At 49.1% G+C, this 18,018-nt stretch overlaps 1 protein-coding gene across 1 annotated transcript; it reads left to right on the forward strand.

Annotated features, from left to right (window-relative positions):
• Positions 1 to 1,999: 1,999 nt before the first annotated feature.
• On the forward strand, positions 2,000 to 12,868 carry LOC148595950 (cytochrome P450 4B1-like). The gene is made up of 11 exons (XM_088536445.1): positions 2,000 to 2,212; positions 5,410 to 5,554; positions 6,987 to 7,114; positions 8,122 to 8,246; positions 8,640 to 8,791; positions 9,855 to 9,961; positions 10,424 to 10,614; positions 10,815 to 10,948; positions 11,504 to 11,568; positions 12,172 to 12,254; positions 12,678 to 12,868. The coding sequence occupies exons 1-11, from the start codon at positions 2,009 to 2,011 to the stop codon at positions 12,844 to 12,846; spliced, it is 1,503 nt and encodes a 500-aa protein (XP_088392571.1). The 5' UTR covers positions 2,000 to 2,008; the 3' UTR covers positions 12,847 to 12,868.
• The last annotated feature ends 5,150 nt before the right edge of the window (positions 12,869 to 18,018 follow it).

Here is an 18,018-nt window from a genome sequence, read left to right on the forward strand (position 1 = left end):
TACACATCCCTCGGTGCCTAGGCTGGAGCCTCTCTACTTGCATTTACTTCTATGAGGCCTTACAAGAACAGTTCATGTCAGATCTTGCTCTCTCTTTTGTACCTGGTGCATCTCTGTTTTGTTAAAAGCACTGATTATAGTTTGGTTTCTTAACCTATGATCAAAATACAAAATATTATGCCATTTTTGTCTTTTTTGTTTTAATAAACCATTAATTCTTCCTGTAATAGCCGCTGCTTTTTTTTTTTTCACTGTCGATGCCTACGAGTTTGATAGAGATGAATATATAAATAAATACAGATAAACTGTGTCACTCTTCTCTTGCTCTGAACCTATGCACGGATACAGGGATACACAGATACACAGATGCAGGGATCATACATATGAAAGGATCTCAGGGATGCAGGGATACACGGATGCAGGGGTCACACACATCGAGGGGATACACAGATACATAGATGCAAGGATCACGCATATGCAAGGATCACATGGATGCAGAGGAAATACAGATGCAGGGGTCACACGGATGCACGGATACACAGATGTAGGGATCATGTGTATGCAAGGATCACACAGATGGAGGGGATACATGGATGTAGGGATCATGCCTATGCAAGGATCTCAGGGATGCAGGGGATACAAGGGACACAGAGATGCAGGAGTCACATGGATGCAGGGATACCCAGATGCACAGATACACAGGTGCAGGAATCACACATATTTAAGGATCATGCAGATGCAGGGGACACGCGGATGCAGGTGTCACACGTGTGCAGGAAGCAGGCACAAGCGTTGCCGCAGCGCTGCTGCCTTTTAGGTGCAGAGAGCCACGCACGTCACTTGCTCATTGGTCTATCTCCGTTACTAGTTGAATCCCCTCTGTGTTTTGGCAAACACCTGAAAAGTGGGTTGCAAGCAGAGATCTGGCCATTCCCTGTCTCCACTGTTGGAGAGCAGCCAACCACCCAAGTGCAGCCCCGCAGTGTCCATGTTCCCCTCACAGCATCGTGGCTGCATTTCGTCCTTGTCTGGAAAAAGAGCTTATGCCTTGGGTGAGACCGGCCTTTTGGGCTGCAAACCCCCCATTTCTGCTTGCTGTGTGACTGATTGCAGTAACTGAGGCCGCTCTGGGGACTGAGTCCCCAAAATTCGTTCCAGCCATTTTTAAGCTACAGCTTAAAACTATAGTTCACTGCCTATAGGAGCAACAGCAAGGTAGAGTTACTCGGTTCAGGAGTTTGCCTACCAGGGATGTGCCAGCATCCTGGAAAAGAGCCACCACTTCTGTCCCCCAGAGCTCAGTCCCTCCTGGAGCTTCTGCACTGGAGCAAGGGAGCTGCTGACAGCTGCAACGTTGCACAAAGTGTGTGCACCAAGAAGGGGCTCTTCCAGAAAGCTTAGGAAGAGACCCTGAAGCTTCACCTGGAGTTGGTGTTTGTGCCAGACACGGAGCTTGGGATTCCCCTGTTGAAAATTGCTCGTGTTGGGGCAGTTAGGAGCATCTCTGTTGCCTTCCCTGCAGCCTCATGCTGGGGACACATCTGGAGCATCTGCCCTGTGCTCCTGCTGCTTCTGCTGCCTTGAGAGGCAAAGGAGGGAAACCCAGCGGAGCGAGAAGAGCTTGGAGACAAGAGGGGAACCCTGGCAGGCAGGCAGTGTGTGATGAAGACTTTGGAAGGAGGAAGGTCAGGGTATGTCTATTTTCTCCTTCAGGTTTGCTGTACCGAGAGCCTGGAGAGCAGCCCATAAAGTAACGCTGCGCCCCAAAGGTCGGTTGGGGAGGCGTGTGGGGCCCGGTGCCCACGGCTGCCCCGTGCTGGAGCTGGTGCCAGGGCCGGTGCCAGCGACGCCGGAGGCGGGCGCGCTCTGCGCTCGGTGCTCCGCTCCCAACAAGGGCTGCCGTGATTCGGTAGCCGCGTGGACTCCGATCCTGCCCCTCCTCACAACATAGGCTGAGCACGCGGAGCAGGGCCACAGCCAGGACGGTGGCACCCGCGGCAGCGTCGCAATGAGCGTCGCCCTCGAGCCGGGCATGAAGCCCTCCTGGCTCGGCGTGGACGTCTCCCGCGCGCTGCACCTGGCCGCCGTCTTCTGCCTGACGTGCGTGCTGCTGAAGGGCATCCAGCTCTTCCACCGCAGACGGGAGCTGCTCCGAGCCTTCGCCAAGTTCCCGGGGCCCCCCACCCACTGGCTCTTCGGACATGTCCCTGAGGTAGGAGAGCAGCTGGATCTGCGTCCCCGAGGCGGGAAGGCGAGGGCAGGAATGAACTAGGTGCCTCTGGCAGCAAAGCAGTTTCCCCAAGCTGTAGGTGGGGGGGGATGAGATTGACAGGAATTATCACTGTCATGCTGGAGAATTCCTTCTCCTAATGCCAGGGCTAACGGGAAGCTGCTTTGTCAACTGTGACAGTTGGAATGAGATTCAACATTCTGGTTGCTCACTCACTCATCACACTGCTCTGTTGTTCACAGTTCAGGTTTTACCTTGGACAGTATTTGAAGAGGAAAATTTACCGACCAAATGCTGCTAAACTCACTTAGTAACAAAAGTTCATTAATCCCTTGTGAAATATGTCAATTTTTAAGCTACATGCAGAATACAGAATTTCCATGCACCTTTATAACAGTAACGAGGACGTAGTGGAGAGCCTACGTTCAGCTATATTTGGAGAGAACACCAAGATCTCCTATTCTAATCCATTGATTTAAAATAATTCATTACCAATTTTAATTCAGATCAAACCCTGTTTTTATCAGATCCACTTACTACCTCAAATACATACAACAGGCTTCAGCTATTTCTCTTGGGAATAAATGAGTGTTTGTTTTAAGGAACTCTTAGGTATGAGTATCTATTTAGCCAAATCACCCAGTATATGTATGGATATATATACATATAAATGGTGTAAAATATCTGACGATGTCTTGGAAAGCTATTCTATCTCCTTCAGGTCTATTTGGAGAAGAAGTGGAAAATGTAACTGTGTTAAAACTCAGAGTCCTGCCTTGGGCAGATAGGATTCCCTGTCGTAACTGTTGGGAATTATAGGAGGGAAAGGGAATATAACCCAGGGTCAAGTAAGGCTGGCACCCTCCGGTGATTGTCTGGCCTCCTTTAGCCTCCTGGCCTCCTTTTCCTCCTGGTAGAGGAAAACAATTTTTGAATAAGCCCAGGGCAGTTTAGTGCTCAGATTGCAGCTCCTCTGTTTCCTCAATTGCATTTGCTGTCAGTGTGCAGTCATTAACTAACACCTTTAAGGACTTTAGTCATTAACTAATACATTTAAGCCATTCTTTCTGGATGCTTTTCATGTTGGTTCCATTCCCAAACTTGCATTTCAGCAGACTATTAACTTGCTTCCTTAGAATCAAGCAGGGCTTATACTTCCCTTTTAAATCACCCAAGGGAGGAAAAAGTAATGGTGATGGCATTTTAGCCAGATCCTCAAATCTAGAACATTAGTTAGAAAAGTAAGAGCATTCAGTGTGATTGTGTTCCCAGCCTGAAGGACTTTATTCCTTCTGCTCCCTGCACACACTTGGCATGGACACGTTACAGGTAGAGGTTACTCACCTTAGGCTGACATTTCCATTTGGATAAACTCAATCCACCCTGTGCCAGCAAGGGGATAATTCCCTCTGACACAGATTAAATTGGATGCTCGTGCTCCAAGATCAAGGCAGGGTCCAAGGTCTTCTCTCCCTTGGACTTCTTCCACCCCTAGGAATTCAGGCACAATGGGGCTTATTCAGCACCTCTCACTTACTTCCACCATGTTTATGCTTCTTATTGCCTGATGACAAGCAAAAGTGCCAGCAAGCACCTCGATGGGAATTTCTGTTGTTGAAGTGTCACTGCACTGAAGGCATGGGGGCACGTCCCGTTCCTGCTGACATGGTCAGGGTAAACGCTAGCAGGTGGGTACTGTGGAGAGGTGCCTTCTTTTCAAGGAAATTGTTCAGTTTGGAAGCTGCAACCGGAGAAATGTACGTTTCTTCTCAGTAATTTCTAAGTCTTGAACACAAGAAGTTGAATACATGAAAACTGGATGTAGCTCTTGGAACCTGGGGCTCTGCCAGATGCAGGGCGGCTGCTGGCTGTGCCACGGGTGCCCACGGCCTGTCTGCAGCACGAAGGGAGCTCCGGGCAGACAGGCCCTCTGCCCACACGGCCACTTTTGCAACGGTGGCTGGTGCAGGGGTTGTGCCAGCCATGGTCGAGAGAGCTCAGCCACATAGATGTGCCATCTGTGCGTGTTGTTTTGTGCCCTGCAATAGGCCGTCCTGCATCTCTCCGGGGTTAATTTGATTTTTGTAGATCAGAGAAGCCTGGCTTCTTTGATTCTTTGAGTATGAGCGTAGCCAAGCTCAAAGAGGAACCGAGATAACCTAGCAATAAAGAAATTGGGCCAACGTTCACTGGACTTGATAAACAGGAGCTGTCATAGCTAATTTCTACATCAGCATTAATTTTCAAATTTGTGGTGAACGTAAGTAAACTTCAACCTTAAAGTCAAAGCAACAGCAGCCCTTTCAGCACTTGCTTATCAAAATCCTTTCTTCTGTTCACTGTCATAGCTGGATTGGATCTCTGCACAGATTGCCTGCTTTCACAGACTAATTTTTGTTCAAGGAAACAGCTCATCTCCTTTTCTCTTTCTGTGACTTTAGACCTTTCCTTTGAGACTTCTGAGTAGTTCTTTGTTTTCTGGTGAAATCGTGTTTCTCAGAAGGAAACTTTCAGGGAACAGAGACGAAGCCTTCTGGGAGTGGGATGGTGGTCCACTGCATATTAAATTAAAATCCTGAAAATCCAAGAAATATTTATTTGAAGTTATGAACCAGTATCCCTTTGTCTGTACTCTCTGGCAGTGATTTTAGACTATCAAATTTTACCTGAACTCAGGCCTCCTCCATGTAAAAAGCTAGAGATCTGTGGAGCAAGTTTTCCAGTCAAGGACATTGTTGTACCTCAGCAGCCAAAGCAGCCATGCAGCTGGCTGCCATAAAGTGCTGCTGTATTTTGTCATTAACAAAGGGTGCTAATTGCTCACCAATATTCAAGTGAGAACATACTTTGATGTCACAAAACGTAGATGCTGACTGAGGTAAATCTGATTCTCTTCTGGAGTCTCCATGGCGATAGAGAATGTAACATACATGCACTGGTAGGCAAGGTAGGCCATCATCTGTAAAGGTATTCTCGATGGTTAAAGTCATTTTATATGGGAGAATTATTTTATATGAATATCTATTTCTCACAATACGCAAAGCCAGTGGGATCACATGTCGTTTGTGATTACCTGTTCTTGTGATGCAGGAAGTCCTAGAGCTTTTTAAGAAAATGTGGGTTTTTTTTTTTTTTTCTCAATCTCAGTGCCCTCTCTTTTTCCTTTTCCACATTTACAGATGTTGAAACAGGAAGAGATTCTGGACAAGCTGGAGGCATGGGCACAAAAGTACTCATGTGCACACCCAAACTGGCTTGGGAGTTTCACTGGTGTCCTGGTTGTCTCAGACCCCGACTATGCCAAGACCCTGTTTGCCAGAGCAGGTAAGGGATGCTGCGTTCAACGGTGGAGCAAGAGCGGCAGAACTGCAAATTCCAAGAGAGCAAGTCACAGCAAAGTGGGGTTCCACAAATGGGTTGTCTTGCAGAAATCATCTAGAGGTGGCCAACTTTACCATTCTTTCACCTGGGTCCCACTCCTTTGTGCCTGAATCTTGGCTGCTTCATGCACAGAGTTGCAGTTTCACTAGCAGGGGCTGCCTGGCTTTGACCGAGTCTGTCTACCCAAATAGCGTTCGTCCTCTCAGCTGTCTATCCCCTGAAATCTGAAGCATTTGTAATTTGCAAATCAATTTTCCTCAAGCTCCATCAAAAACAGTGTGTCTTCTTGGTGCCTGATGCCAAGGAGAGAGCTGCTGGGAGGTTTTAATCAGCTACGGGGGAACTTGGCTCATGCCCTCACCTCAGACTAGGGAGCAGTATGTTTAGTGCATTCTAAAGGAACGTGCTAAGCAGTGCTGTTAGGAAAGGAAAATCATTTATTGCCCAGCATATTCATTTAACTTTGGATCATTAATATGCTTATTATTCCAGTGCATGTATCTGCTCTTATACATGAGTCTTCCAACGGGGCCAAACAGTGTTTGTTGTGAAATTCAGATTAATTCTGATGGGATGATACCAATTCTGTGGTATCCCAACCAAAAGCTGTATCCCAGAGCAAGCTTTAAGGAGAAAACAAGTAGATGATACTGGTAAAATAGTTACATTTTTTTTCCTTTCTTTCTTGGTGGATTTTTTTTACAGATCCCAAGGATAGCACAATTTATAAGAACCTTGTTCCGTGGATTGGTATGTATTCCCAGGACTTTGGCTACCACGAATCATTCTGAAGTTAGCCAAGGACATACTATAAAGAAGCATCATTGCACTTGTTCCTTGATACAGTTATAGCTACCCTGAAATTTTCATGTTTATTGAAAAAGATGCTAAATAATGCTGCGTTTTTATGCTTCTCAGAAAGGAAGTTCAGATACCAGGCATATGTAAAAATAGGGACCACCTATGTGCCTTTGTCCATAGGAGAAACTCAGATTCAACAGCGCCTTTTAGAGGAGCATTGCAAAATTAATCTGCTTACCTGAACCTCTAGCTCTAGGAACATGGGCTTTCTTTTGCAGCATTAGTGCTGTGTAGTTTTGATCCTGCCAAGAGCCAGGTGTGACAGCTTTTGACTAGTGCTTCCAAGCTGTCCCACCTGGTTGTACCTGAGAGGTGCAGGAAATGGTAGATAGTGAAAACAGAAAAGCTTTCTTGGTTTGCAGAAAAGGCCCTTTCAAGCTGTGGGTGACGTTCAGTGAGGTTCTTGTTTCGCTTTACTCTGGGTCACCTCCAGCTGTGTTGGCACGTGAAAGTTGTCTGCCTGCGGCTGCTGAAATCTCAAGTGACATGAGCTCCATTGCCTGTGTTTCCCCAGGGAAAGGATTACTGGTCTTACATGGGCCAAAATGGCACCAGCATCGAAAACTTCTGACTCCAGGGTTTCATTTTGACGTCTTGAAACCTTATGTGTCGCTGATGGCAGAGTCTACTAACGTGATGCTGGTAGGAATGATCCCCACTCCTGTCTTCTGTCCTGCTTTCTTTGTGTTGCTCCTGGCTGGTTAGCAGTGAACTGTCTGATCAGAGTTGGAGTACTCACCACCCGCATAGTTGATAACCGTGAGGACAAGCTTTGGCTTAGTTTAGCTTTCTGAATTGCCATGAGTCACTAGCTGCAAGCTGAAAGGAATTAATGAGCTCAGCTGCTTTTTGGTTTTGCCCTTTCTCAACTTTTGAATCCTCTAGTTCCTCACAGCTCCTTATAGACAGAGAATCAGCACAGCTTCCTTTCTCCCACAAGAGTTTCTCTAGGGATCATCCATGGGAAGAGCTGAGCAAGAGCTCCTCTCTTATATGCTGGGGAAATACCATGGAGGAGAGACAGTAGGATACAGGAGAAGCCTTGAACAGAAGCTGGCATCTTATGCAGGCAAGTCCTGTGTGCTTGCAAGACAGACCCATAAAAAGCAGGTTTGATGAATGTCTAGGCAGTATCCAAGAGTGCCCAAGCCCAGTGTGCTATCCAACACGGCACTCTTGGCCCCTGTCAGTCATCAAGAGCTCTCAGGTAAGCGAGAGCAGGTCCTGAGCAGACCGCCTGGGCCATGCGGGAGGCCTGGCACGGTCTTCGGCTCCAGGAAGACGCACACAGACCCCAGTCCTCCTGAGCACTGAAGCCTCACAGAGCAGAAATGCCTCACTTGTGTCATTGCCCAATCCACAGGGAACGGGGGATATTCACTCTTTGGCGAAGGGCAGCTCATGAGTCTCTGTGATTAGCTAAGAAAAGGCTGTTTGTACCCAGACATGTTTTGACCCCAAACAAGTTGGAGGCTCAGATTGGGTTCTGGCTTCTCCTCTCTGGGATTTCAAGAGAGCCTTCCAAACAGATTTTTTTCCATTTTTTTCTGGGACATAGCGCTAGCTGAGCGCTCATTTAACTGGAGGGTAAGGGCAGATCTTGCAGAACAGCTTTTGACCTTCTCCCCTCTCTCTCTTCCGGGCACTAGGATAAGTGGGAACAGCTGATCAAGGACGGGAGACCTGTGGAGCTCTTTGAGCACGTCAGCTTGATGACTCTCGATAACATCATGAAATGTGCCTTCAGCTGCCACAGCAACTGCCAGACCAACAGGTCAGTGGTAACAGGTCAGTGGTGGCAGCTCCAGCGCTGGGCAGAGGTTTGCTGCTTGTGAGGGCCCTGTGCAGGCTGCTTGTCATGAAAATCTCCTTTTCATTTGAAGGATTCTCCAGCTCACACTAGCAGGACAGTTCAGTGGCAAGAGGGTACAGAAGTCCCCTTTTCCCACAGGCAGAAGAGCATCTTCCAAATCCCATACGAATGGGGTTTATTAATTATCAGGCCCTTAACAGCTTTTTCTGTGGGAGGTTCTCTGGGGCACCTCAATGGTTTGGACATCTTGCTGTGTCCCCTGTGGGACTGGGGATCAAGAGAGCTGAGAACATGGGGACTCATTGTACATCCCACCACAAGCAGCAGAGTAAATCCCATTCGCCCATTTCCCAGGGAAAACAGCTACATCCAGGCTGTGTACGACCTCTGCTTCATGGTGATCCAGCGCCTGCGTATCTTCCCCTACCAGAACGACATCATTTACTGGCTCAGCCCCCACGGTTACCGGTTCAGGAAGGCCTGCCAGCTCGCACACCAGCACACAGGTAGTCCCTTCTCTTCATCCTTTCCTGCAGGACAGGTAAAGGCTGTCAGAGCCTTCCAAAGAGCAAGCCTGGTCCAAGCACTGCATCTATCTCATCTCGTGTTGCTGCTCCTGCCTCCATCGTAAAGAAGCTCCATGCAGAACTGGGAAGTATTGAAACTTCATGAGATCCTGCATGGCAGCCAGAGGCGATTTCGTTACTTACCTCCTTGCCAATGCAATTACACTGCCCGGAGCCTCAGAACAAGGATCTGGAGTCTCCGTGCAGAGCTGCAGTGCATTGAGTGGGGCAACAGCTCTGACCCAGCAGATCTGGCACATTTGGTTGCTGGTTTGGCTCTGGTGGATCCTGCTGTCCTCAACAGAATTATTCACGGGCCTTTTGCACCCTCCTGGAAGTGCTGGATGCCACATGCAGCACAGCTGGCTGGACGGCAGCATCTGGGAGGAACCAGCATCTCCAGGAGAGTCTGTGTGACCTGGGCTGCCTGGACATGGTACCAGTGAATACAGTGTGTGCATAGGAGGCTCAGGGGACTCCAAGTCCTTATATTGAGGCTCAAAACTGTTGCTTACCTTCTAGTGTTGATAGAGTCTTAGAGAACTATTTTCCAGGAATGATTCATGTTGGACATGAAGATTTGCGGGAGTCTAATAACTGGAGTACAATTCCCTCTGGGAACCCTCCTCCTAAAGCACCAGTGAGTGGTGAGAGGGAGACATCAGTCCCACAGACAACAACAGAGGAAGGAACGGTTTCTTTCCCATGCCATGCACGATTTAAATGCAGATTGTGTGGGTAAAATAGGCCAAGGAATCTATGGTAGGCCACGAAGGAGATTGCAAAAAAGAATTGCCTACTGCAGCTGGTGGCAATGTGCACATGATTTGTTGCCATGCTACTGAAAACACGAGACTTCCTGGGGTACAGAAAAGCAAGTGCCAGATGTGAGGAGGTGCATCTAAATGGAGATATTTCCTTACACTCTTGGGTGAGCTCTGCCTTGGAGGAGTGGGCTCAGCATCTCCTGCTGCTACTGAACCTTTCCCTCTTTCTTCCTCAGACAAGGTGATTCAAGAGCGAAAGGAGTCTCTTAAGGATGAGAAGGAATTGGAAAAGATCCAGAAGAAAAGACACTTGGACTTCCTGGACATTCTGTTCTGTGCTAAAGTGAGTGGTGGGGAGTGGGTGTACAGTCCCTCATGGCCATGAGAGGACACAATCTACCAGGGTGGGCAATAGAGTCTGTCACAAAGCACCATAGTCCTAGGGACTACAAGAGCCACTAAAACGGATACAATCAGCCTAAAAGTGGGTCCCCGTCCTAGTCAGCTGAGAAGGGGCAAGATGGCCTGATTTTCCTCTCCATGTCTCTGAAATGTTGATAGTTTCTGTTGAGGAACATAATAAGGACAGAAATTTCAGAGTCTTGCCGGTTTAAATGTGAAGGGCAAAAGGTGACCAAGGGGTTTTAAAGCAAAGGACAAGGGGTCCTGAGCCAGTCTAAGCAGAGATTTGGATTGCCTTGTATGTATCCCAAGGGCATCCTCACCCTTCCTTGCAATAGCTGGAAGACTGTAATGTTCCCTTGTGGGTTAATCTGAGCCACTGAAAGTGTCTCTGGGCTGTTAGGACGAGAATGGATGTGGTCTCTCCGACGAGGACCTGCGTGCCGAGGTGGACACGTTCATGTTTGGGGGTCACGACACCACAGCCAGCGGCATCTCCTGGATCTTGTACTGCCTGGCGTCACACCCGGAGCACCAGGCGCGGTGCAGGGAGGAGATCCAGGGGATTCTGGGAGACCGGGATACACCTCGGTGGTGAGTTTTCTCAAGGTTGTTCAGAGGTGTCCTGGGATCCCTGGCGCGTGCAGCACCCCATGGAGTGAATGCTGTTGGCCCCTCCATTCCAGATGGTTGGCAAAAGCAAGGGGCCTGCGCAGTCACAAGTCCAGCGTGCCCGTGGGTGCAAGCTGTGCACCTGCAGCGGGAGGAGCCTCACCTCCTGCCTCTGCCTTCAGGGAGGACCTGGGGAAGATGACCTACACCACCATGTGCATCAAGGAGAGTCTTCGCCTTTACCCTCCGGTACCCAGTGTAGCCCGGCAGCTCAGCAAACCCATCACCTTCCCTGATGGACGCACCTTACCAGAAGGTCTGCAAATCCCCGTCCCTCTTTACATCTCAGCCATTACTTCTCCTCTGAGACATCAGATGTGTTCTTACTATGGAGATGTGGTGTGGCATCTCTGTTGCAGCTTTCCTGCTGTAGCTTTGTCCAAAGGCCCATGTTATCCTGAGCAGGAAAGAGGCAGCTGTTCACCAAGTCTGGCAAAGCTGCAGGTGGACGGCAGCAGGTTGCCAGCAAATGGTCCTGCCCTGACTTGCAGAGTGAGGATTAGCCTGTACTGTGCTTTTCCTATTGTTTTTAAGAGTCATAGAAGTAGGCAATCTTGGTGGGGAAGGCGAGGCACCTATGATGCTGGTGCCTGGCTAATCTGCACCTTCTGGCTGCCTACAGAATCCAACAGCTAAGTAAATGGAAGATTTGTAGGATGAAATACCCACTCCTTGGAAGTCACTGACAAAACTCTCATAGGCTTTGAGTGGGTCAGGAAGACTGTGCTGATTTAGACAGACTTTTGTGTAAGCAAGCTGCAGCATTTTGCTTTGTCACTGAGCTCTTTTCTCCTCTTTGGTTGTTTTACAGGTACAGCTGTTGCAATAAGCATTTATCTTATTCACAGAAACCCAAACGTATGGAAAGATCCTTTGGTAAGTTTTCTTCCACCCTTCTAATCCTTTTTCTGCTTTATCCCGTGTCCTCTAAAATCTCTTTGGCATATGTTACTAGGATAGCAGAGGCTTCTTGGTGCAGAGCATCTTTGCCCACAGGAGTCACAGCCCCCAGGAATTTCATGCATTCTCACAAATGATTGCCTTGTTTTTGTCTCTGAGATTGGTTGAAAAGCATATTCAGACTGTGCCAGCCTTCCTCCAAGTCTACCTTGGTAGCTTTAAAGAAAAGACTATTAGATGTATCTAGATAGACCTTCCAAGTGCAGGATGGAGCTTTTCTAGCTCTCTGTAGAGCACTTTTTCAGAATCTCCGTTCTCTACTTAAAACGTTCCAAATGATGAAGAGCTGGTCACGTTCCCCAGGTCAGTTGTTACCATGGTTCACTCCACTTATCACAAGAGAAACGTTTTCTTCTCTGTATTTGTCGAGCTTTGATTTACAGCCCTGCACATTCTCCCTTCTTTCCAATGGGATTGCTCAGAAATTAGAGGGTTGGATCCAGGGCTTCTGCACATACCAGTCAGATCTTTTTCTCCTTAAATGATTGCTGTTTCTTCCTGTGCATACTTCATTTCCAGGTGTTTGATCCTTCACGCTTTTCTCCTGAGAATGGGTCTGGCAGACATTCTCATGCCTTTTTGCCTTTTTCTGCTGGATTGAGGTAAAATACACTGAATTGCTGAAGATTTATGGGGAGAGGAATGGGCTCTTCCCTGAAAACTTTAGTCTGATGAGGAAGTGCTGCTCTTATAATTTCCATTGCGGGAGCACATGGAGACCCATCAGAAAGCAAACTGTGGGCCCTGATGTGCTGGCGTGGAGGACAGAGCGGTTTTAGTCGTCCTGTCTCACTATCTCCTCCAGATACCACCATAATACCTAGTGCAGAAGTCTCCCTGGTCAGCCCACGTGATAGCTCTCCTTAGCAATCACATCTGGCCAGAAGCAGAAGTAATATCTTTCCCGTGCAGTGAGAGAGGCTGAGCTGTAGGATCGTTGGGCCCTTTTGTTAAGGCTCTGTTTGATGGATTCTGCTTGGCTTTGGTTGGTTTCCTGCATCCCCTGAATGTCTGTGTCCTCCCAGGAACTGCATCGGGCAGCAGTTTGCCATGAACGAGATGAAGGTGGCTCTTGCACTGACCCTGCTGCGCTTCGAACTCTCCCCCGATCCCTCCAACCCTCCCTGCAAGATGCCTCAGATCACCCTTCGTTCCAAAAATGGGATTCACCTGTACTTAAAGAAAATCCGCTGATGCTGGAGAAAGGGCTCACTGTACACGGAGGAGGCATCATGGCGATAACGAGTCAATATTTAATCAGGCAAAAAAGGAAAGGCAGGATTCAGGGATCTGGATTCCTGATTTCTGTGCTTCCTCCACCAGCCTTAGAGCCCTTTCTGGCTTGGAAGCCTATCACAACCTTTCCATTTGAGTTACATGATTACCTGCCGTTTCTGCCAGGCTTTTCCTCACCAAACTCTGTCTTTGCTCTCATGTCTTCTCCAGGTCTTTCCTATTGCCTTTCTACCTGCCTACACATCCATTGGTGCCTAGGCTGGAGCTTCACTACTTGCATTTACTTCTATGAGGCCTTACAAGAATAGTTCATGCCAGATCTTGCTCTCTCTTTTGTAGCTGGTGGATCTCTGTTTTGTTAAATCACTGATTATAGTTTGGTTTCTTAACCTATGATCAGATTACAAAATATTGTGCCATTTTTGTCTTTTTTGTTTTAATAATCCATTAATTCTTCCTCTAATAGCTGCTGCCTTTTTTTTTTTTTTCCGCTGATGCCACGAGTTTGATAGAAATGAATATATAAATAAAAACAGATAAACTGTGTCACTCTTCTCTTGCTCTGAACCTATGGACGGATACAGGGATACACAGATACACAGATGCAGGGATCATACATATGAAAGGATCTCAGGGATGCAGGGATACACGGATGCAGGGGTCACACACATCGAGGGGATACACAGATACATAGATGCAAGGATCACGCATATGCAAGGATCACATGGATGCAGAGGAAATACAGATGCAGGGGTCACACGGATGCACGGATACACAGATGTAGGGATCATGTGTATGCAAGGACCACACAGACGGAGGGGATACATGGATGTAGGGATCATGCCTATGCAAGGATCTCAGGGATGCAGGGGATACAAGGGACACAGAGATGCAGGAGTCACATGGATGCAGGGATACCCGGACGCACAGATACACAGGTGCAGGAATCACACATATTTAAGGATCATGCAGATGCAGGGGACACGCGGATGCAGGGGTCACACGTGTGCAGGAAGCAGGCACAAGCGTTGCCGCAGCGCTGCTGCCTTTTAGGTGCAGAGAGCCACGCACGTCACTTGCTCATTGGTTTATCTCCGTTACTAGTTGAATCCCCTCTGTGTTTTGGCAAACACCTCAAAAGTGGGTTGCAAGCAACAATCTGGCCATTCCCTGTCTCCACTGTTGGAGAGCAGCCAACCACCCAAGTCCAGCCCCGCAGTGTCCATGTTCCCCTCACGGCATCGTGGCGGCAGTTCGTCCTTGTCTGGAAAAAGAGCTTATGCCTTGGGTGAGACCGGCCTTTTGGGCTGCAAACCCCCCATTTCTGCTTGCTGTGTGACTGATTGCAGTAACTGAGGCCGCTCTGGGGACTGAGTCCCCAAAATTCGTTCCAACCATTTTTAAGCTACAGCTTAAAACTATAGTTCACTGCCTATAGGAGCAACAGCAAGGTAGAGTTACTCGGTGCAGGAGTTTGCCTACCAGGGACGTGCCAGCATCCTGGAAAAGAGCCACCACTTCTGTCCCCCAGAGCTCAGTCCCTCCTGGAGCTTCTGCACTGGAGCAAGGGAGCTGCCGACAGCTGCAACGTTGCACAAAGTGTGTGCACCAAGAAGGGGCTCTTCCAGAAAGCTTAGGAAGAGACCCTGAAGCTTCACCTGGAGTTGGTGTTTGTGCCAGACACGGAGCTTGGGATTCCCCTGTCGAAAACTGCTCGTGTTGGGGCAGTTAGGAGCATCTCAGTTGCCTTCCCTGCAGCCTCATGCTGGGGACACATCTGGAGCATCTGCCCTGTGCTCCTGCTGCTTCTGCTGCCTTGAGAGGCAAAGGAGGGAAACCCAGCGGAGCGAGGAGAAGAGCTTGGAGACAAGAGGGGAACCCTGGCAGGCAGGCAGTGTGTGATGAAGACTTTGGAAGGAGGAAGGTCAGGGTATGTCTATTTTCTCCTTCAGGTTTGCTGTACCGAGAGCCTGGAGAGCAGCCCATAAAGTAACACTGCGCCCCAAAGGTGCGTCAGGGAGGCGTGTGGGGCCCGGTGCCCACGGCTGCCCCGTGCTGGAGCTGGTGCCAGGGCCGGTGCCAGCGACGCCGGAGGCGGGCGCGCTCTGCGCTCGGTGCTCTGCTCCCAACAAGGGCTGCCGTGATTCGGTAGCCGCGCGGACTCTGATCCTGCCCCTCCGCACAACATAGGCTGAGCACGCGGAGCAGGGCCACAGCCAGGACGGTGGCACCCGCGGCAGCGTTGCGATGAGCGTCGCCCTCGAGCCGGGCATGAAGCCCTCCTGGCTCGGCGTGGACGTCTCCCGCGCGCTGCACCTGGCCGCCGTCTTCTGCCTGACGTGCGTGCTGCTGAAGGGCATCCAGCTCTTCCACCGCAGACGGGAGCTGCTCCGAGCCTTCGCCAAGTTCCCGGGGCCCCCCACCCACTGGCTCTTCGGACATGTCCCTGAGGTAGGAGAGCAGCTGGATCTGCGTCCCCGAGGCGGGAAGGCGAGGGCAGGAATGAACTAGGTGCCTCTGGCAGCAAAGCAGTTTCCCCAAGCGGTAGTGGGGGGGGATGAGATTGACAGGAATTCAGTGAGATTGTTTTTCAGTGAGATTGACAAATCTTGCTTTTATCGGATCAATTTAGTAACTCAAATACATATAACAGGCTTCAGCTGTTTCTCTTGGGAATATATCAGTGTCTGTTTTAAGGAACTCTTAGGTATGAGTATCTATTTAGCCATATCACCCAGTATATATATGGATATAAATACATAAGCATGGTGTAAAATATCTGAAAAGGCCATGGAAAGCTATTCTATCTCCTTCAGGTCTTTTTGGAGAAGAAGTGGAAAATGTAATTTTGTTAAAACTCAAGAGTCCTGCCTTGGCCGAATAGCATTCCCTGTGGTAACTGTTGTTGGGAATTATAGGAGGGAAAGGGAATATAACCCAGGGTCAAGGAAGGGTGGCAGCCGCCAGTGATTGCATGGCCTCTTTTAGCACCTGGTAGAGGAAAACAATTTTTGAATAAGCCCAGGGTAGTTTAGTGCTCAGATTGCAGCTCCTCTGTTTCCTCAATGGCATTTGCTATCAGTGTAGAGTCATTAACTAATACGTTTATGCACTTCTTTCTGGATGGTTGGCTCCATTCCCAAACTTGCATTTCAGCCTCAGAGCAGACTATTAACTTGCTTCCTTAGAACCAAGCAGGGCTTATACTTCCCTTTTAAATCACCCAAGGGAGGAAAAAGTAATGGCGATGGCCTTTTAGCCAGATCCTCAAATCTAGAACATTAGTTAGGAAAGTAAGAGCATTCAGCGTGATTTTGTTCCTAGCCTGGAGGACTTTATTCCCTCTGCTCCCTGCACACACTTGGCATGGAGACGTTACAGGTAGAGGTTACTCACCTTAGGCTGACATTTCCATTTGGATAAACTCAATCCACCCTGTGCCAGCAAAAGGATAATTCTCTCTGACACAGATTAAATTGGATGCTCGTGTTCCAAGATCAAGGCAGGGTCCAAGGTCTTCTCTCCCTTGAACTTCTTCCATCCCTAGAAATTCAGGCACAATGGGGCTTATTCAGCACCTCTCACTTACTTCCATTATGTGTATGCTTCTTATTGCCTGATGACAAGCAAAAGTGCCAGCAAGCACCTCGATGGGAATTTCTGTTGTTGAAGTGTCACTGCACTAAAGGCATGGGGGCACGTCCCGTTCCTGCTGACATGGTCAGGGTAAACGCTAGCAGGTGGGTACTGCGGAGAGGTGCCTTCTTTTCAAGGAAATTGTCCAGAGAGAAATGTATGTTTCTTCTCAGTAATTCCCAAGTCTTGAACACAAGAAGTTGAATACATGAACACTGGATGTAGCTCTTGGAACCTGGGGCTCTGCCAGATGCAAGGCGGCTGCTGGCTGTGCCACGGGTGCCCACAGCCAGTCTGCAGCACGAAGGGAGCTCTGGGCAGACAGGCCCTCTGCCCACACGGCCACTTTTGCAACGGTGGCTGGTGCAGGGGTTGTGCCAGCACAGTCAAGAAAGCTCAGCCACATAGATGTGCCATCTGTGCGTGTTGTTTTGTGCCCTGCAAGAGGCCTGCAGCAAGAGGTGCTGCATCTCCCCTGGATACATTTGTGTTTCCTAGCTGAGAGAAGCCCAGCGTCATTGATTGTTTGTGTATGGGCATAGCCAAGCTCAAAGAGGAACTGAGATAACCCAGCAATAAAGAAATTGGGCCAACGTTCACTAGACTTGATAAACAGGAGTTGTGCTAGCTAATTTCTACACCAGTGTGAGTCACCTACAGCACGTGGCACAGGACTGCGTCCAAGCAGGTTTTGAAGAACACCAGAAAAGGAGATTCCACCACCTCTCTTGGCAACCTGTTCCAGTGCTCTGTCACCCCCACTGTCAAGATTTTTTTTCTTAAGTTTCTGTGGAACTTTTGGTGTTTCAGTTTGTGTCCATTACTTCTAGTTCTGTCGGTGTCCACCTCTGAAAAGAGGCCGTCCCCATCCTCTTCACTCCCTCCCTTGAAGTATTTGTATACACTCATTAGATCCCCTCTCAGCCTTCTCTTCTCCAGGCTGAACAGGCCCAGCTCCCTCAGCCTCTCCTCATAGGGCAGATGTTCCAGGCCTCTGAGACTCCTTGTAGCCCTGTGCTGGACTCTCTCCAGAAGCTCCACATCCCTCTTGTACTGTGGAGCCCAGAACTGGACACAATACTCCAGATGCGGCCTCACCAGGGCTGAGTAGAGGGGCAGGATCACCTCCCTCGACCTGCTGGAGACGCTCTTCTTAACACACCCCAGGATCCCATCGGCCTTCTTGGCCACGAGGGCACACTGCTGCCTCATGGTCAACTTGTGGTCCACCACAACGCCCAGGTCCCTCTCTGCAGAGCTGCTCTCCAGAAGGTCAATCCCCAGCCTGTACTGGTGTCTGGGGTTATTCCTCCGCAGGTGCAGGACCTTGCGGCCTTGTTGCATTTCATAAGGTTTCTTACTGCCCAGTTGTTCAGTCTGTCCAGGCCTCTCTGGATGGCAGCGCAGCCCTCTGGGGTATCAGCTACTCCTCCCAGTTTGGTAGCATCAGCGACCTTGCTGAGGGAGCGCTCTGTGCCTTAGTACGGGTCAGTG

This window comes from Tinamus guttatus, unplaced genomic scaffold (genome assembly GCF_059628265.1).
Source record: "Tinamus guttatus ecotype Peru unplaced genomic scaffold, ASM5962826v1 Tinamus_guttatus_pri_ptg000044l, whole genome shotgun sequence".
NCBI classification, from domain to species: domain Eukaryota; kingdom Metazoa; phylum Chordata; class Aves; order Tinamiformes; family Tinamidae; genus Tinamus; species Tinamus guttatus.